The 19,287-nt window shown below is 40.7% G+C and overlaps 2 protein-coding genes across 6 annotated transcripts; one reads left to right on the forward strand and one right to left on the reverse strand.

Annotated features, from left to right (window-relative positions):
* Positions 1-173: 173 nt before the first annotated feature.
* On the reverse strand, positions 174-6,010 carry sowahca (sosondowah ankyrin repeat domain family Ca). Of its 5 annotated transcripts, none has more exons than XM_020607668.1 (5): positions 5,985-6,010; positions 4,889-5,252; positions 4,098-4,477; positions 3,015-3,404; positions 174-2,091 (listed from the first exon to the last, which is right to left on the reverse strand). In XM_020607668.1, the coding sequence occupies exons 2-5, from the start codon at positions 5,235-5,237 to the stop codon at positions 1,627-1,629; spliced, it is 1,584 nt and encodes a 527-aa protein (XP_020463324.1). In that variant the 5' UTR covers positions 5,238-5,252; positions 5,985-6,010; the 3' UTR covers positions 174-1,626. The 5 variants fall into 5 exon arrangements, with proteins under 5 accessions (XP_020463324.1, XP_020463323.1, XP_020463322.1 ...); XM_020607667.1 differs by having other exon boundaries at positions 4,889-5,247; positions 5,985-6,004; XM_020607666.1 differs by lacking the exon at positions 5,985-6,010 and adding an exon at positions 5,879-5,973 and having other exon boundaries at positions 4,889-5,247.
* A 209-nt stretch (positions 6,011-6,219) lies between these two features.
* septin10 (septin 10) lies at positions 6,220-14,032 on the forward strand. The gene is made up of 10 exons (XM_020607670.1): positions 6,220-6,386; positions 7,323-7,437; positions 7,768-7,963; positions 8,151-8,337; positions 10,229-10,390; positions 11,909-12,005; positions 12,408-12,576; positions 12,652-12,784; positions 13,278-13,456; positions 13,565-14,032. Exons 1-10 carry the CDS (start codon positions 6,357-6,359, stop codon positions 13,578-13,580), a joined length of 1,284 nt encoding a protein of 427 aa, XP_020463326.1. The 5' UTR covers positions 6,220-6,356; the 3' UTR covers positions 13,581-14,032.
* Positions 14,033-19,287: the final 5,255 nt, after the last annotated feature.

Genomic DNA, 19,287 nt, shown 5'->3' on the forward strand with positions numbered 1-19,287 from the left:
CTTTGGTACATTCTGTTTGGATGCCATAACATTCAAGATGTCTGATTTGCTATACTGACATTAAAATGACCATTGAATCTGCATTGGACTCAAAACCTGAATCTACATGTGAGTGTGGATTTGAACTGAAGAGAGCACTGGTCGTAGAATTAGGCAACCTATTATTGCTTTATTTTATGTTTGAGAATGATGCATGAAAAGAAAAACAATAGTGGCTCATCAAAACACATTGTCACACCAAGTAACTTCACAGTATTTCACAAAAAAAGACAGACATGGTAACTTACAGATATAAAAATTAACACTACACATCATTTACACAAAAAGTGACGGCTGTATAATACATTTCTACTTTAAAAGTGTCAACCATAAATGCCCTATGATCTCATACAAATGCTACAAAAAAGTAAGAGAACATTTATGAAATCTAGGATGTGTTATTGTAAAGGTCACATATATGGGAAATGTGCTCCTCAGCTAAACATAGAGCAGCTAGACTCTGCTGGTCACAGATGACACAGACATGATTAATGAGCAACATGTATGTACTGTGAGCGTATATGCACGGCTACACTGATGCATGTGGACAACACAGACCTTACATTCAACGTCACATTTGTTTCGATAACATCAAAACACTCTATAAAAAAACTACATACTTTGAAACGCCTCCAGTGTGGAACTGATTGCAGTGTCCTGATAACTGGATCTGACTAAAGCCATGGTGGCCTGGAAATATTCCCGTGTCATACTGTATGCAGTAAGCTTATACATCTAAAGGTGTAACAAACTGATCACCCACTTATATCATGTATTTGTTAATGTGCAAGTATGATCTGGAAATAAGAGCAGCTGTCAGGGTTTTATTTTCAGCAGTTTCCCCTCATAATCACCTACCACTCCCAAAGTGACAAGTGCAAACAGACTGTGCACGGTTATTTGGACATACAAGGATTCTGTGGTTACAACAGTCTGAATATTCAAAAAAAGATTTATTCACATTACAGGATTGTATTTAAAAAAATCTGCACCATCTAATAAAAGGAGACTGAAAAAATAGAAAATGAGTTCTAGAAAAGTGCAAACAACAACTGTGTTGAATCAGACCAAGTGCTATCATCAAACCCTTTGTCACCGTGAGTACAATGAAAACATGATAATGCCCTGCCTGGTGCTTTTGCATTTGTGTGAAGTTTGCTCTAATAAGGTATTAAACTAATAAACCTGGTGTTATAATGGCTACATGCTCTAAAGCAGAACCTAAAAAAAAATACAAAAACACAAAAATCAAGTTCAGAACATTTCACAGTGTAGTTCAGTTTTCAGTCGAACTGTTGTGACAAATAAAAAGCTACATGAACAGTTCGTGATCAACATAAGACTAATAACCTCAGTGGGAACAAAAATAAGTTATATTTTTTAGAAAACATGCTGTTGTTGTTAATTTAAAATCCTATAATAATACAACTTTAAAATCAGCTTCACACTGCATATCAGATTTGTACAATTAATTTCCTTCATAAAAATGTCTTACTTGTCAGCTTGTAAAGGTGAGGAAATTATCCTGTAAATCAAAACATCAGACAGGTTTACATCTTTGTATTGCTGGTTCAAAATGGGGTCAGTTCATCCGAACAGGTTGGACAGCGGTCGGGCTCGGAGAGGACTGCTGCCGAGCTCCTCTCCTCTTCCCACTTCCCCTGTGTCCCTGAAGGAGGCGCTGTGGATGATCTGGGCTCGGTGGCGTCCTCGGTGTAGCCGAGCATTCAGCCGGCTCAGAGATGACTTCCTTTGCACGCCCCCCTTAGTCTTCCCATTCCCGACCGCCTCCTCTGCCACCTCAGCTGGTGGATTCAGCAGCCGCAGTGGGTTGAGATTGCCCTGGAGGACTCTGGGAAACCTCCAGCCACGTCCTCCACCACCGCTGGCATTTGTACTTTCGCTGTCTGACTCAGCTCCTGGCGAGGTGACCACTCCCTCCTCCCGCAGGTGGGCAGCCAGCGGTGGAGGGAGGTACTGGATCGCTCGCTTTCCGCTGTAGTCACGAGCCTCGGGGTCCGCCTCCCAGTCTGACAGCAACACACGAACCACCTGCCAGTCACAGCACATCACATATGTACAAACTTGAGTGAGACCTGGTTTCATGTTCATTTAAGCAGAATTTAGTGGAGCTCTGATAATAACACTGTTTATCTGTGAATGTAAGCTGAAAAATATATGAACCTGAGACAAGTCAACATTAGGATACTAATCGTCTTTACTTCTGCCTTGATCAGTCACCTGTTACTCCTGTCTTTGCATGTTTTATTATGTGTGTGTATTTATATGTTACCTATTTCATTGCACTCTTAAATATAACAATGTGTATAGTGTAGCCACACTACAGGAAGTCACAACATATGATATATTTACCTTGGTCAATCATTCTCAGTGGTATATCAGCCAAAATACAGCTGTTTTTCCTTGTATTTCTGCATCTAGATTCAATTTGTTTACCTTAGTGTACATTTGTCCCATGTTTGGATCCCAAGAGTTTAGACAGCTGACAGAGTTTTGGTATGTTACCTCCTGCCACTGTGGCAAAGGCATAGGATTTCACTTTAACAGTTCATGCGAGGTAAAAGGTTTCACCTTCTTTCCTTCCATCTATTGTTTCCTGTGACCACAGCACAACCAGCACATGTTCCTTTTAAATCCCCATCTTTGTCAATTACCAGACAAGGTTTCTGTGTATTCAGTATTCATCCTTTTTTTTTGTAAACAATTTAAATATCCAGGGAAACATTTAGAGACACATTCGAAGGCAGGTGGTGAAAGATTTCAGACTGTCAATCTCATCAAAATATCAATGATTCAGATTCAAACTATTCCACTCATTTCTTTGTTCATACACATTAAACTAGTTCAGGCTCTTTCCAGCATGTTTACTATATTTTGAAGAAGGCCTGGGCAGACAAAGCACTTGTAATTATCTGCTGTTTCACTGTGCAGATGACAAGCCAATACCAACCCACCTGCGTGTGTCCATGCATAGCTGCCAGGTGTAGTGGTGTGTATCCAGCACTTGATCTCACATTTACATTCACAGGAATTGTGTTCTCCTTGGCGAAGGCCAACAGCTGGGAGAGCAGCTCAGCTTTGCCCTGCTTAGCTGCCCAGTGGAGGCAGGTAAAGCCAGTCACAAAGTCTCTTTTGGTCACTAGGCTAGGCTCGACAGCTAGCAGGGACTGCAGGCGTTCCCACAGGCCATCTGAGGCGCACAGCATCCACTCATGCTCCAGTGGGTCCAGGGTCACTGAAGCACAGTCCTCATCAGTGGCTGAGGAGAGGAGCGATGCTGAATCACCATCGCCCTTCACCGAGTCCCAGAGGCGTGAGCCACGACTGATTAGAGACCTACGAACCTGCAAACAGAAGAGCATGAGAGTGTAAGAGGAGCATACAGTACATTTCTAAGTATAATACAGTGGTTCTTCAAAAAAGGTATTTACCAATACCCTGCTCAAATGGTTCTCAGCTGCACTTTAAGTAACTGCTTCAGAACACTTAAAATAATTCACATTTAAAGAACCATACATGTTGACTAAAGACAAGTCAAGCCTGATACTGGAGTACTGGGCAACGCTGTTCACAATAAAGCTAATGTACATATACTGTATAAGGATGTCTTTGGCCATAAACAAATGACTTTTAAAAGCTTGTCGGTTTTGTTGTTTGTTTTCTGATGATGACAACTAAAAGAACATACAGAAAGTCAACCTATGTAAGGGTTATGGCGGGATTGGTTACATAGCTGTGTGCCATTCAGGAGCACACCCAAATATGAAACACCTGTCATGACACTGCTTTAGGTGTGGCCACAAGCACAACGTGATCTGAAACGAGTGAAAGCAGTGCAGCACTATTTTCTCTGTTCCATCTGATATTTTTTTAGAGGTCGAAGTTCATTTTTATAAACAGCCTTCTTCACAAGCTTGTTACTTGTTTTATCTGCTTTGCACTGTAGAGAACTTAGTAAAACTGCCATACAAATAAAATTATGACTGATAACAATAATCTGCTTTGAAATTTTTTGTCAGAGAATCACAGTATCCTACCTGTGGAGACCTATTCATCATCAGCTCTATGAAGTTCCTACGACTTCCCTTGGGCGTGTTGATATCTCCAGAAGGGTCCAGGGCCTCCAAGGCACTGTCTTCAGATAGGCAGCTGGTCAGAATGGCCCGCTGGGACCCCTTGGACACTCTGCGTGCCCCTCTCACCTGTTGGCTGTGAGACCCTCCTGGGTGAGCCTGGTCCAGATCTGGTATCCCAATAACTGGGGCTGACTCGCGCCTCCTCCTATCCCTCAGGTTCACCTCCCCTTCTCCAACAGATGTAGGAGTCCCTGTGTTGGTCTGGGAGGGGGCTGCAGGTTGCTCCTTGCCATTTGACTGTTTGTCATTGTCCAAGCTGGCAGACAGAGGGCTGGATACTCCTGTGAAACCATGGAACATGTTTTTATTAGTCACTGTACTGTCATCCAACTGCAGAATTTAATAAGTTATTGGATAAAATTGACATGATCTCCAGCATATCCTGCACAGATATACAAAAATATAGTCATCATTATTTTTGCATTGTTGTAGAAATAATAAAAAAAATAAATAAAAATATTTTTGGCATTAAAGTCACAGTTTTAAAGGTCTTGATCATGAGATGATGGCATCTACAGCCCAATTCCGCACACCAGGTATTGAAAAGCGATGGCGAACCCATAGTACTTGATGGTGTTATGAAAGGCCCTACTATTTAGCAGGCTAACGAGAAAATTACACAATATATAGGTTAGATGTGAAAAGACATAGATAAAACACAATATAATCAACACAACAGGTCAATCCTTCACCTGTTTGGTCTCCGTTGTCAGGGTTGCCGTTGACACAGTTGTTGTCCAGTGTCTCCTGGATATTACCGTTGCACTCCAAATTACTGTGGCCATCTGCGTCCGTACGCATCACGGTCTCTGCGCCGCCTTCCGTATTTAAACACACAAATTTAACACCGTTTTCCACCTTTACAAAACCCACAATGTCCACGGTGTGTTCCAGCACCTCACGATCCACCCTTTCTTTTGACTGGTCATCACCCCCCAACGCTGATAGGAAATGATCGATCAGCTCCATCTGTTGGACCCTCCCTCCTCTCTCCGTGAGGAATTCTTGCACGGCTTGCTCCGTGCGCTGGGACGACATCATCGTGGATGGCCTAAACTGAGCGCAAAGTTAAAACTCAGTTACACAAGAATGTTTCAAAATGACTGTTTTCACGTTCTTGCCATTCGTGAGCGACAGCATCTTCGGTCGGACTGCTTCTCTCCTCCACGGGGAAGACCATTGTCAAGCTTTGGCAGACAGGGGTCGCACGTCTCCGAAACTGGCAACTCACCATGTTGCGTTTCCGTGCGCTTCGTAAACCCAAGCTGCCCCTTGTAAAATCAACCACGTAGGCCTATTGAAAGTATACTCATGGAATTTAAAAATGCGCCACCTTTATTGTGTGTGTTTTTAAAGTCCATGAGTATAGTTTTTGTGAATGTGAGCGAGAAAGAAGTGGAAATATACTTGGCCCCGAAGAATTAACTGATTTAGCCATGTAATAGTTAACTAAACCCCGTGATAGTTTAACAAGACATGCAATCTTTTTGGTCAGTGCCAGACTGCATACGATCAACACACAACACAAATGCGCCAAAGTCCATATAAAGTGAAAAGGTAGCGTATAAAATAATTCTTAGAATGCGATGTAATGATAGGCATCTTTTTTACCCTAAAATCTGAGTGAGCAAATGTTGATATATTTTTCTGCCAAAACGGATTAAACAGGCAAACCAACGCACCTTTCAAAAATATTGTCAAAACTCTTTACTTTTATGTCTTTATAGTCAAAACTAATGTATGAAACCGTTAATGATCTGTTTAAGTTTTTGACGATATTCGGCGTACCGTTTAAGGGGACTGGTAAAATGAAGTTGCGCTGTACCATTATACAAAGAAGGGGGCCCTTTTTATTAATGCAATAAATTATTGTTTGACTACAAATCCATGCAACTGTATTATATTATATCCTTTAATGACAATGTAATTTATTTGAATTCCCGTGATATATTACCCTAATTTAAAATCTTAAAGCAAATTTATAAACGAAGAATTCCCGTCATTCCTACATTGTTTTGATTGGTCTAGTCCGTCCAGTTGTCAATGATAGACGTAGTGAGGCGTTCCTGAAAAGGAGACAATCATCAAGGAGTTAGTTTTTAGTGAATTTTATTGTAATATTTCTGAATCCATCTGGGATATCAACTTTTCTCTAAAACTATGGCTTCTTCGGATGTGGCTCGGGAGCCGGTTAGTATTTTCCCTTTTTGTGAGCTATATTGAGTGTGTTCTTAACAGTGGAGCAGGGAGTGTCCGGCGAGGCTATCATTAGGTTAGCTGCCGCTAGCTTGATGTCCTAAGCTAATGCTAACAGCTAGTTTTTATTTTACAGTTCAAATTAAAATCTAGTTGTGGAAACGCTGTTACAATGTAGCCTACAGCACAACAGCACACCTGCCCTTCACCTCGATATGTATATATATCAAAATCATCAAATTAAACTTCAGTTTTGAACTTTTATAAGTGAATTCCCTTATTACATCTTTAACAAAATACACAGCGGAGAGGGCACTCGCTTTTTAAAACTATGCTAGCCGTTCATCCATAAAACGTTTATAAGAACGGCTGTGTGCTCACTCATGCATTACCTTTATCCATACAAAAGTTGCTAAGTAAGTTTTTCATCACCATGTTCAGTTAGAAAATTATGTAGGGTACACTAACTATGCTCGAAATGTGCCCCATAATTGCTAACTTTTTGAATGAAAACAGGCAGTCACACATTCCAAACAAGATATTTAACCAGAAATAAACAAGCTGTTAAAACTTATATGAACATTTTTTGTTTCCCACACATACAGTACAGAGTACATTATCCAGAAGTTGAAGGGGTATCACGATGATTTTCCTTAACAATAGCAATATGCAATTTACCACACTATACGTAATTAGTGTTAGTTCTCTGCCTGTCTAACCCATACAGGTTGATATTAATTAATTGCATTTAATACATGAAGCTACTTTATCAGCTGCATTTACATTTACCTCCTACAACAAAACTCAGTGGAGTTAAGTGGACAAATGATAAAAAATGCATGTTCTTTCTTAGGGTGATGCTTATTATTTTTTGAAAATGGCTACAATATCTGGGGAATGATTTGCTTGTTTGTGTGATTTCTTCCTTAGGATAAAGGAGTCCGACCCCTCTCTCTGGCAGGCCATGTGGGATTTGACAGTCTCCCAGATCAGCTTGTCAACAAGTCCACCTGCCAAGGCTTCTGCTTCAATATTCTCTGCATTGGTACAGTCATAACAGTGTCTTCATTCACTTTGAGCAACATGCCCACACAAACATGTAGTTTTACCTGGTGATCTCAGGACATTTAACCTACATTCTATTAAATGCATTTTGAGCTTTTGCTGTCCACTAGCTAGATGTCATAAAAAACTGCATTTTGAACACAACTGCAGTGCTTGATACTCCTAAGGAATATTAGTTCAATAACAGGTTGAATTTGGAGCAAGAACAGATTTGATTTGGTGGCAAAAAGCCAGTTTCTGATGTTTGCAGTACAGTTTTGGACCTCAAATGTGAGGTTGAATACCTAAACTCATCTTTTTCTGACTCTAGGTGAGACTGGTATTGGCAAGTCTACCTTGATGGATACTCTGTTCAATACCAACTTTGAGAACTTTGAGTCATCCCACTTTGAGCCTCAGGTGAAGCTCCGTGCTCAGACCTATGACCTGCATGAGAGTAACGTCAGACTACGTCTCACCGTGGTCAACACCGTGGGCTTCGGAGACCAAATGAACAAACAAGAGAGGTGGGAGGAGGAGAGTGTGTGCAGTAGTGTTACTGAAGAGAGGTGGTCTTAAAGTGCGATCAGCAGAGTTGGAGTAATGAGTGAATGCGACTAAAGACTTCTATTTTTAATTTACTGCCACTGTGAACTAATCTTTGCCATTCATAAAACCAAAAATACTGATCAGGCTCATATGTCTTTACTGTAGCTATCAGCCAGTGGTGGACTACATTGACAGGCAGTTTGAGAGTTATCTGCAGGAGGAGCTAAAAATCAAGCGCTCTCTTCACAACTACCATGACTCGCGGGTCCATGCCTGCCTTTACTTCATCTCCCCATCAGGTCATTCACTCAAATCTTTGGACTTGGTCACCATGAAGAAACTAGACAGCAAGGTAGGTGAAAAATCCCTGTGTGTGGTAAAGAGTAGGGGTGCACAATTAATAGTTTTAAAGCTGCGTTAACCAATAACAGTAGCTAATACCACAACGTGATTTATTTCTGCTTCAGCTGCTATTCGGCACTAGGTGTATAAGGTAGGCAGTACAGGATCACACAGGAATCTAAATCGTGCTCACAAAACGATTTGTCGACACATCAGGTGGATGCACAATCATTGGCATTGTGGGATTTATAAAATACTACAGATCTATACTCCAGGAACACGAGTCATCATTTTGTGTCTAGTGTAGCATCACATGAATGTAACTTTTTTTTTTTTAACTATAATGTGACGACACATTGCACTGTGGGATCGTGATCAGAAAGTAGTGTACATAGCACAGGCACTATTGGTTTTGTTCTGTTGTGGGACTCTTCGAAGACACTTTGCATGGACAGTAAAGGCAGACAGTAGTGCCCTCAGATGGGAACATTACATGAAAACTAGTTGGAAACTGATGTGTATTTGAGTCACAGTGCGAGGTTCTTTGAAAGGGACTATACTGTTGTTGCTTCTAGTCTTAGAAACACTTCCCTTAAAGTGGTCAGAAACTTTCCCATGCTCTGTGTGTAGTGACTTTGTGTTTTTTGTGTGTTTGTGCGATTTCATTGCTCTGGAGTGTCAGCAACTCTGGATTTGCACGCTGAGTGGAGTAGAAAAAGCAGTGGAATGTTGTAATCACATCACGCACTCACACTTGAGTTGTCCTTTTGTGTCACTGTACAGAAACAAACACACACAGAAAGAGCTATTTGTTGAATGTGAAGCACTGACAGGGAGACAGTCACTCATTCAGACAGCTGTTGCAACAAATGTCCTGGCACTGTTGTGTTTTATCTGCTGGGATCAGTGTGTGTCTGTATGTGTGTGGGGTCTGGCCCAGAAGCTTGTTGAGTGACAGCGACTCATTTCCAGCTCCTCTTTGGTACGATAAGATGACAGACAGTCCCACAGTAACGTGGGATGACTTTGACAGCAGAGTGGGCTGCTGGGGCAGAAATAACATCTGTAAACTTGGTTTATGTAATACTTTTCTAAAAACAGTTTTTAAACATTTAGACAAAGTAACAAAAACAACTGCTGTTGGAATTTGACATTTTTGTTGAATTGTACTCTCCTGTGCCAGAGTCAGACTAATGGATGCCATTTTAATGTGTGTGCATGTAGTTATATAATGCAGTGCAGTTAGCCTGCTATAGCCAAGTAACAAGATGCCTGTGGTTTCAGGAGCTACTCAGTTCAAAGCATTGGGAAGTTATCCTGACTAATTTTGGCTTAACGATTTCAAACAAGTCCGCATTCAGATTCACAGTAAATATTATTTGTGGCCACAGGCCAAGTGGATTACAGCTTGATGCATCAAAGTTTTGGCATCCATGATTAGTGACTGATATCATAGCTAATGGAAACAGTCTATTTTAACTATAAGACCAAAGGTGAAATAATGTGAAATTTTCCTTTAACGTACAAGAAGAAAACCCAGTGGTTTCATCGTCTTACTCACTGCTGTTATCAAAACACTTCAAGCAGAGTGAGTCATCCAAAGCTACTGCCTAAAGAATTAAAATGATCAAGTACTCCCTTGAGTTGTTTAGTGGCAGTATTTAGTGTGAGCTGTCATAGTTTTGTGTAGCAAGAACATTGCTTATTAATTGAGATGAAGATCTGGCTAAATAGACAAGTGAAGTGTGATGAAAAAATTGAATGTGAATATAATACAGTAAATGTTTTTGCCTTATTTTAATATTATATGTAATAAAATATGCATTTGCAGCCTGCATATTGTAAACAATGAAAGCTGAGGAAGAAAAACATGGTGAATATCTTGTCCCATCTTGCTGTAGGTGAACATCATCCCAGTGATTGCCAAGGCTGACACTATCAGTAAGAGTGAGCTACACAAGTTCAAGATCAAAATCATGAGTGAGCTGGTCAGCAATGGCGTCCAGATCTACCAGTTCCCGCTGGATGATGAGACCGTAGCCAAAGTCAACACTACGATGAACGTAAGAACACATTCACATATTTTGAAGTAGAGCACCACAGAGTCTCTCATAGTTTTCCCACCAGGGTTCATACATTGAGGAACTCAGTAATGTTATTTGCCCTTACTAATTTTCAATACAATTGCATCGAGTATTTTAGGTAAAATAGTTTTGTGTGTGTGGATTTTCAAATTCACAGAAATTGTTCAGATATACACTGATCTGCCACAACATTAATGCCACCTGCCTAATATTGTGTAGGTTTCCCTCTTGCTGACAAAACAGCTCTGACCCATCGAGGCATGCACAAGACCACTGAAAGTGTCCTCTGGTGTTTGGCACCAAGATGTCAGCAGCAGATCCTTTAACTCCTGTATGTTTTGAGGTGGGGCCTCCAAGGATCTGACTTGTTTGTCCAGCAAATCCCACAGATGTTTGATCAGACTGAGATCTGGAGAATCTGGGGAATCTGGAGGCCAAGGCAGTACCCTGAATGCTTAGTCTTGTTCCTCAAACCATTTCTGAACCATTTTGCAATGTGACAGGTGCACATTATGCTGCTGAAAGAGGCCAATGCCATCAGGGCATGTTGATGTGAAGGGGTGTACTTGGTCTGCATAAATGTTTAGGTACGTGGTACGGATCCTGCCATTCATCTAAATCGGTGATTCTCAATTATTTTCTGTTACCCAGGGTCACACGCGCCCCCCCCGGCATCGCTCCGAGCCCCCCTCCAGGGGGGCACGCCCCACTATTTGAGAAGCACTGATCTAAATGATTGGCAGGACCCAGTGTTTACCAGAAGAATATTGGCCCTGGTTAACCTCCCCCACACTCTGACTAGTCTGCAGCTATGCAGCACCATACTGTATGTATAGGCTGCGATGCACTGTGTGTTCTGACATCTTTCTGGTATAACCAGCATGATGTTTTTCAGCAGTTTTTGCTACAGTAGCTCTTCTCTGGGATCAGACATGGGCTAACCTTCACTCTCCATGTGCATCGCTTAGCCTTGGGCACCCATGACTATCCAGCAAGACCTGCAGTGTGGGAGATGCTCTGACCCAGTTGTTAGCCATTACAATTTGACTTTTGTCAGAGTCAATCAGATCCTTAAGTTTCCACACTTTTCCTGCACATCAACTTTAAGAACTGATTGTCCACTTGCTGCCTAATATATCCCACCTCTTGACAGGTACCACTGTAACCAGATAATCAGTGTTATTAACTTCACCTGCCACTTGTTTTACTGGTGTGGCTGATCAGTGTATTCCCATTGGTGTGTGGTTTGATTTATTTCACTTGCAGCTAAAGTATTAAAATGCATCTTAAACAAGCAAACCAGCACTGTACTTGTGTTTTGTGTTAGGTTGAATTGCTGAGAGAGTTGGTGTAAATGACATGCTGTGACTTAATTTTCAAATTTACATGTTATACCTATAACAAGAAAATCGTTTAGCAACTGTAGTGTGAATCTCACCATGTCTTCTTTTCACAGTTTATTTACAACTATACACGTACTGTAAATTGTTCTCATAGGGTCATTTGCCATTTGCTGTGGTAGGCAGCACAGAGGAAGTCTCCATTGGCAATAAGATGGTGAAAGCTCGTCAGTATCCCTGGGGGGTAGTACAAGGTAAGATGGATCACTGTGAGGTGTATTTATACACATCTGTTAATCCCTTCGGACCTAATTTTATTATACACAAAGGTATTCTCACACTTGCCTCAAGCAGATTTGACTGTTGTGAAAGAGCTCAACACTGAAGTTTTGAAATCGGCACATTCCTGTTTAGTGGGGTTATCTTGTAAAAACCTGCACTGAAACCAGCCCTGTCCTTTTTTTTTAAGCAGTCTGCAACCTACAGTAAAAAAAAACAAAACATCACTGTGTCAGTGAGGAGTTTGTCTGATCATGATTTAAAGGCTTTTCTAGCCTGACATAAAAAGATATGGAGATACAGAACACTTGAAATTAGAAAACATGCCAGCCAGACGCATAAGCTGACGACTTGTCTGTCTTTTGTGTGTGCATCAGTGGAGAACGAGAATCATTGTGACTTTGTGAAGCTGAGAGAGATGCTGATCTGTGTGAACATGGAAGACCTGAGGGAGCAGACACATACTCGCCACTATGAGCTGTACAGACGCTGCAAACTGGAGGAAATGGGATTCAAAGACACAGACCCAGAGTGCAAACCTGTCAGGTGAGCTGCCAGCTGCTCAACACCTGCATCCACAGGAAGAAAACAGACGACTGATCTGCGTTTATGTGTGTGCAGTTTGCAGCAGACCTACGTGGCCAAGCGGCAGGAGTTTCTGGTGGAGCTGCAAAAGAGAGAGGATGAGATGAGGCAGATGTTTGTGCAGAGGGTGAAGGAGAAAGAGGCCGAACTGAAGGAGGCTGAGAGAGAGGTACGTAGACAGGTGAACATTCAAGTGGAAAAGTCACCTAAAAAAAAGCTGCCACTAGGTGCTTTGTCTTTGGCCCTTGCTATTATTATTTTAATGTCTTCCATTTGTTGCTGATCTGTAAACCCTAAATCAACGGTACATGTCCTTTTGCAAGCACACAGCTAGTCAGTTTTTTTTCTCCTCTCCTTGGAAAATGTGACTTAATAGTATACTCCTATCTGAATAAATTCAGACTTGTTTTCCCTGTCAGATTTTGTTTTTCTCTCGTGCGTCGTCATAAAACGAAATGTCACCAGTGTTTCTGGTTTAACTTCACGAAATCAAAGTAACTTTTCTATAATTTCACATGTAACTTGGTTTTAGTATGAGAGAGTAAAGCTCACTATAAGTAAACAGTGCATTGACTCTGGGTATTAATTACAGTATGGCACTTAGACAGCCAGGGCTCTGCTGTTATTACTCAGATTATCTGTTGTGTGTATATATATTTCAGCTGCAGACCCGTTTTGAGCAGCTGAAGCGCCTTCATGCAGATGAGAAAGCTGCACTGGAGGAAAAGAAGAGACTCCTGGAGGAGGACCAGAGTTCCTTCAGCAAGAGACGAGCTGCGGCTCAACTCCTGCAGGCCCAGAGTCTCACTGCCAACGGCAAGAAGGACAAGGACCGCAAGAAGTAAGAGGCTACTGTGAAAGCTAATGCCGATGAGGGGTGTGTTAAGATATGTTATAAAAATGAATATCTCAGCTGACTGTTGTAAATCTGTCTCTCCTGTTCTTTTAGTTCTGGCTTCATGTGAAGACGTTGACGCCCACTCCACTACGACCAGTATAACCAGTGACATGCTGCTCACATCCTTTCCAGCCCTTTGTGGCCTGTCTCAGACACTAACTAGGAAAACCCCTCACAAACCAGCAGTGTGTGTGAGTTTGAGTTTAATTCTCAGCCAAAGTTTGACTGTACCTAAAGTGTACACTTCTCCTCAATGGTATTTTTAATCTTCTTTGGGGGTTTTATACCACTTTTTTATTAATATTTTATATTTATCCATTCATTTTTATATAAAACCTTTATTTTTCATATACCTCCTTTTGCCCAATGAATTTATCCTCACACAGTGTTCTCGATAGATGCTATACACAAATCAAAGGAGGTGAATAGGTACAAACAATATAATGTAAAGTTACATTTGACCTTTATGTCTGCCATATCTTTTAGTGTATAATAAAGGACTAAGTGTTTTGTAATGTACCAAACCAGTCTTATGACTTTTCTAATGGGACAAATATCTGTAGAGTCCTTTCATTCATTCTGTATCTGCATAATTACTTACAGTATGAACATCCAGTGACATGCTTTAGATACAGCATGTAATTGTAACTATATTTTGGCACCGTCTGTCTGTATGAAATATAGGAGTGGGAGAAAAAAATTGATTTACATTAGAAACGTGATTCATATCTTCAATTCTAAATAGATTTTGGTCACAATATTGACAGAACAAAAAAGCTAAACTCAACTCAGTACTCTAAGTCCTGCATTCAAGCTATTGCTTAAAAGCACAAAAGTATTAGCATCAAAATATAACCTCAAGTACTAAATGTAAAAGTACTCATGCAGATTGGCACCTTTATATTATTGGATTATAATTATTGCTCCATTACTGTGTTCATCCCATTGGATGGTGCAGGTGGTGACGGTGTAGCTAATTTGAATAACCTTATATACTTATAAGTACTTAACATGCTGCCAAAGATTCCTACCCCTAATGAAACAGGCAGCAGAGTTCTATTATTTATCACACAGTTGATGACACAGATACTAGTGAGAAGCCGAGACGAGCAGGTCATTAATAAATAATTAAATGTACAGTAAGCGATGTTTTGATCAGCATCTGTACAAATCCACAACTGGTTTCAGTTAGGGTTTTGTAACCGCTGCATTTCCACCATCGGAACCTAACAAGCAGTCTACCCTGTACTTCCCTTAACCATCATTAAGCCTCTGGGGTTGATGCAGACCATCCTGCTTTGTTTTTCCTACTGTATTTTCTCTCTGTCGGTCCTGTAGCGGAGGGAGGGGCTGCTCTTCTCTCACACCCACAGTCAGCTGTGTGTTTTCACATGAAGCTTGTAATGCTAATGCTTGAGGTGTGAAGACACGGACATTTAAGATCACCGGTGACTGCTCTGTGTGCACGCATCCCCTTCCCCATTGCAATCTTGGTACTTGATTTTAGTACTACCTCCTGAGGAGTGCCAAAATTTAGCTTCCAAAGCGGGTGCACCATAGTAGAAACAAATGCAGAGCCCGTGACGAGTGTGACATGTTTCGGTAGGCTCCTATAATGGACAAACTGGATGGTGAGGAAGGGGAACGTGAGGGAAATTTTATTGAATGTGACATTATGGGTAATGAATTAGAATCATTGTCTATGCCTTTAAGAATTCAACTGCAAAATAAGTTTTAAGATCCATCACTTTAGTCTCTTTTTGCTGGTTTCTGGCAGCGCTGCCACTGGAGTGAGAAGAAACATAGTTCATTAGCCCTACACACAAAAGCCATGGGAACTTTGAATAGAGCATTACAGAGTATTTACTCCACAGAGACCTGCATGTTGTTTGAATGCCAAATATGCCATTTATTGTAACAGATATGCAGGTAGATCCAGCAGTGTTGCAGAATCCTTGTCTGAAAAGGGCATGTTTTGTATCTATAATCACCTCTGAAGGTTGATTTAGTAGATTAAGAGCTGTCATAAGCATTTTCACAGGGCATTGTAATTCTGTAATATCGGATTTGTTTCCTTGCACTTCCTTGATGCTATCAGCCTTTGTGAGCCTACCAGCATTACAAAAATCTGGAGCTGTCGCACTGGGGAGAAGGGAGAGTTACTTCTGAACATTCAACTTCTCCAGTACATGTAACCACACACACACACACACACACACACTTTATATTGCTCCTCTAGGTTTTCTAATGAGACAGCAGAAGTTTACAGACCAGTGTGTCTTGAAAGAACTGACTCACAAAACCGTTTAAGGGACAAAAGGAACAGGGGCAGGGATGCGTTTGTGAATATATTTTAAGCATTTTTAAACTTCCCTCTGGAGTCACTATAAGACAGGGTTTGATACCTCAGTGGATTAAACCAGAGGCGCTGGTTTCCAAGTTCCAAACAAACATGTAATCACAAACACTGCCACTCTATATTTACACTAGTGCTCACAATGTGTTAGTGCCTTATGTGTGAAGCTCACTTTAGAAACACAATATCAAAGGAAATACTGATGTCTAATGCAGTAAAGCTTGCCTGACATGTTTGTACTACACTTGTAAGGAGTAAACAGTGTTGTGTGTGAGCTGTTTTCCTTCTTTATAAATAAATCTTTGTATTTTTGCCATGATACACTATACTTGTCTGTTTGTTGTGTCACAAAATGTCTAAACACTGAATGCCAGCCACTACAGATGCGCAGAGAAGTGTGCACGTAAAGCTAAAATGCTGCAAATATGTTAAAGCTTTGACTAAAAATCATTGGTACAGCTTTGATTTTAGTGCATTTTCTTTTCATACAGGTTTATCACAAAAATATTGGCCCCAATATCTGATCAACATGTGTTAAGAAATTACATTTTATTAAAGGCTTTCTCCATTTTAAAGAAAACCACATATTCAATTACTAACAGATGCCCTGTGGATTTTTTATAAACATTTGTTTATTACATTACAAACATTCTGTGTTTCCTCCTGAGCCACAAGGTGTGTGTACTTGAAGTCAGACACAGTAGAGGTCCTTTTGTGGTTTTTAAGTTGATGAAATAAAACTAGTGCATTGACATTCTAATACATTTTTAATGTCTGTTTGGTGCAGGGGATGACTGACAATTGGCTTTTGAAGTGAGATGATGTAAATATGTGGAGAAGTATAGAGGTGGAAAGTTGTATTTATTCAAGTACTGTACTTAAGTACAATTGTATCTATACTTGACTTTTTACTTTCTGATACTTCAACTTCTGTTATGGTTGAGTCCCCCTCACCAGGAGGGTGACGGGGGAACTGAGGTAGGACTCAATGTGCAGACCCAGGTGCTAGTGGGAAAAAAAAGGTGGTTTAATGGAAAAATACAAAGTAACAACGTAACAGAGTCAATGTATATACACAACCGGGGTTGGATAGTAAGGCTGAGGAGACCAGGACGAGCAGAGGAGTAGACGGAACATCAGCAGGGGAACCAGGAGAGTAGAGGACTAGGACAGACAGGTGAGTAGACAGAACAACCAGGATGATTGGCGAACAAAAAAGAAATCCACAGCACAGGAACTGCCAGCGTGGAAATCAAATAGACGTATGACAAAAATACATATATTTAGTTACTTAAATAAGAAAGGAACAGTAATCATAGGAATGCGCCTCAGCTGTGTGCTACAACCAACAAGTCACTGATTATTGAAGGCAACACAGCTGAGGCGCCAATCCCGCAGGACGAGAGAGAGAAAGCAAGAAGAGAGGCAGGCCGTGCCGAGTGGACCTGACAACTTCACTACAGTTCAGAGGCAAATATTGTAGTTTTTAGTCCACTGCATTTGTTTAACTTTAGTTTCTAGTTACATTTCAGAATCAGATTAATAAAATAAAATACACACATTGTTCATTTAATTTATCTTTTGATTCTGTAATAATTAGTATATTTTTACATAGGTTTGACACCTTAACATTATCTTTATCTTTAACATTATAAATATGGTGGCATGCTATCATTACAGTTTGTGTTCACATTGTGAACACCACATGGGCATTATAGCCCATATACCTTTAAGTGCCGGTTCAATGCGGGCCTTTCATAAAACCTAACTAAAAGAATCCATCTCTAATTTGCATATGCTGCAACACATACCACTGTTGGACATTTTAGTGCCCAGCCCACAGTTAACAGCCAGCAGTAGCTTTATGTATATTTGAATGCTAATATTTTGGCTTACATCCTGTCCGGGTGCAAAATAGCACACAATCAAGGAGGATAGAGGTGGTTAAATACCAGAACCTTTTGCATAACTGCAGGGGTAAAGGATGGCTAGCATGGCTATTCCCAGCTGAGGCTGGCTGTAGAGGATTTCCTGCACAGTCACTATAGACAATTCTCGCTATTAGAATGGTGGGAAATGCCTCCCTCATCCTGCAATGGGGGAGGCAGCATAAAGAGACTATGGAAGCCAGGAGGAGGAGATGGGCAGGGGATTTGGCCACCACTGCTGACCCACCAACAGGAAATTGTTGTGGTTTAGGGTCGAAACACCCAGACCGACATCCAGGCACAGACAGTGATTCTAATTCAGTGAATGTTGGACACGACCTGATGACATCAATTCCTCCTGGCCAAGGCTACATTCACCAAAGGTGAATTAAGTAACATAGTGGATGCAGGACTTTTACTTGTAGTAGAGTATTTTACACTAAGGTATTGCTACTTTTACTTAAGTAAACAACCTGAGCACTTCTTCCATCACTGGAGAATGAGGGCTTTGGCCTTCTGTTTTGAACACTACATTAAAACAATGGAGCAAATCTAAAACTGAATTTGCAAACTGCTTTAAGAGCCACAGACTTGTTTCATTCCATTCCTGTGACTTATTTTAAAATATAGAGACAGCTACATTTATTTCCTTTTTATAGGAAGGAAAAATGACAGAATGATTTCCCCTTTGGTTTAGAGAAAGATTTAGGAGACTGTAGCTACTTAACATCGTCCCTGCATGCCCATTTTGAACACACACACACACACACACACACACACATTCCTGTATGAGCAGCGAGGTGAGGTCCAGGTAAATGTACATTGGGAGTGAGGACCACCATTTCTGCTATACTTACAGACAAATGCATGCTACATTTCAACACTAGAGGGCTCACTGACTCCCATTTTCACCTCAGCTTATTGAAAAATCACAGGGAAAAAGTAAGCATTCAACCACTGGAGTGAGGACCTTTTGATGGGGGACGCTATTGTGCTTGCTTCTTAGTAGATGATTTTAATTATCTTTGTTTTTTAGTTTTGTTCCCCTTTAGCTTTCAGTCATTCTTGGCTACCATTTCAGGTTTTAGCATAAAGTATTCAAATATCATACAAGTCTTTAAATAGTATTTTAATTTAGACATCTATATAATATATCTTTGAAAAGAATTGCACTCTTTGGGGATCATAGATAAGCAAAATGCCTACATGAACATTGTGACTATAGACCAGGCTATTGTATGAAAGTGCAGATTTACAAAACACTTCAGCAAAATACACATTACCAAAAAACATCAAATAAAGCTACAAGACAGGTCAACTACAGTAAACAGAATTGCATTTATTTAAGTTTGTTAAACTTTAACTCTCTCACAACATCCATCCTGCATATACTCTAGGGGGTTGCAGAAGAGCTGTTACCAAGCCCAGATGAAGGCAGGTAAACCCTGGACAAATTGCCAGCCCGTAGCTTATCCAGCAGCTACCGTAGC

The sequence above is a fragment of the Monopterus albus genome, unplaced genomic scaffold, assembly GCF_001952655.1.
Source record: "Monopterus albus unplaced genomic scaffold, M_albus_1.0 scaffold88.1, whole genome shotgun sequence".
NCBI classification, from domain to species: domain Eukaryota; kingdom Metazoa; phylum Chordata; class Actinopteri; order Synbranchiformes; family Synbranchidae; genus Monopterus; species Monopterus albus.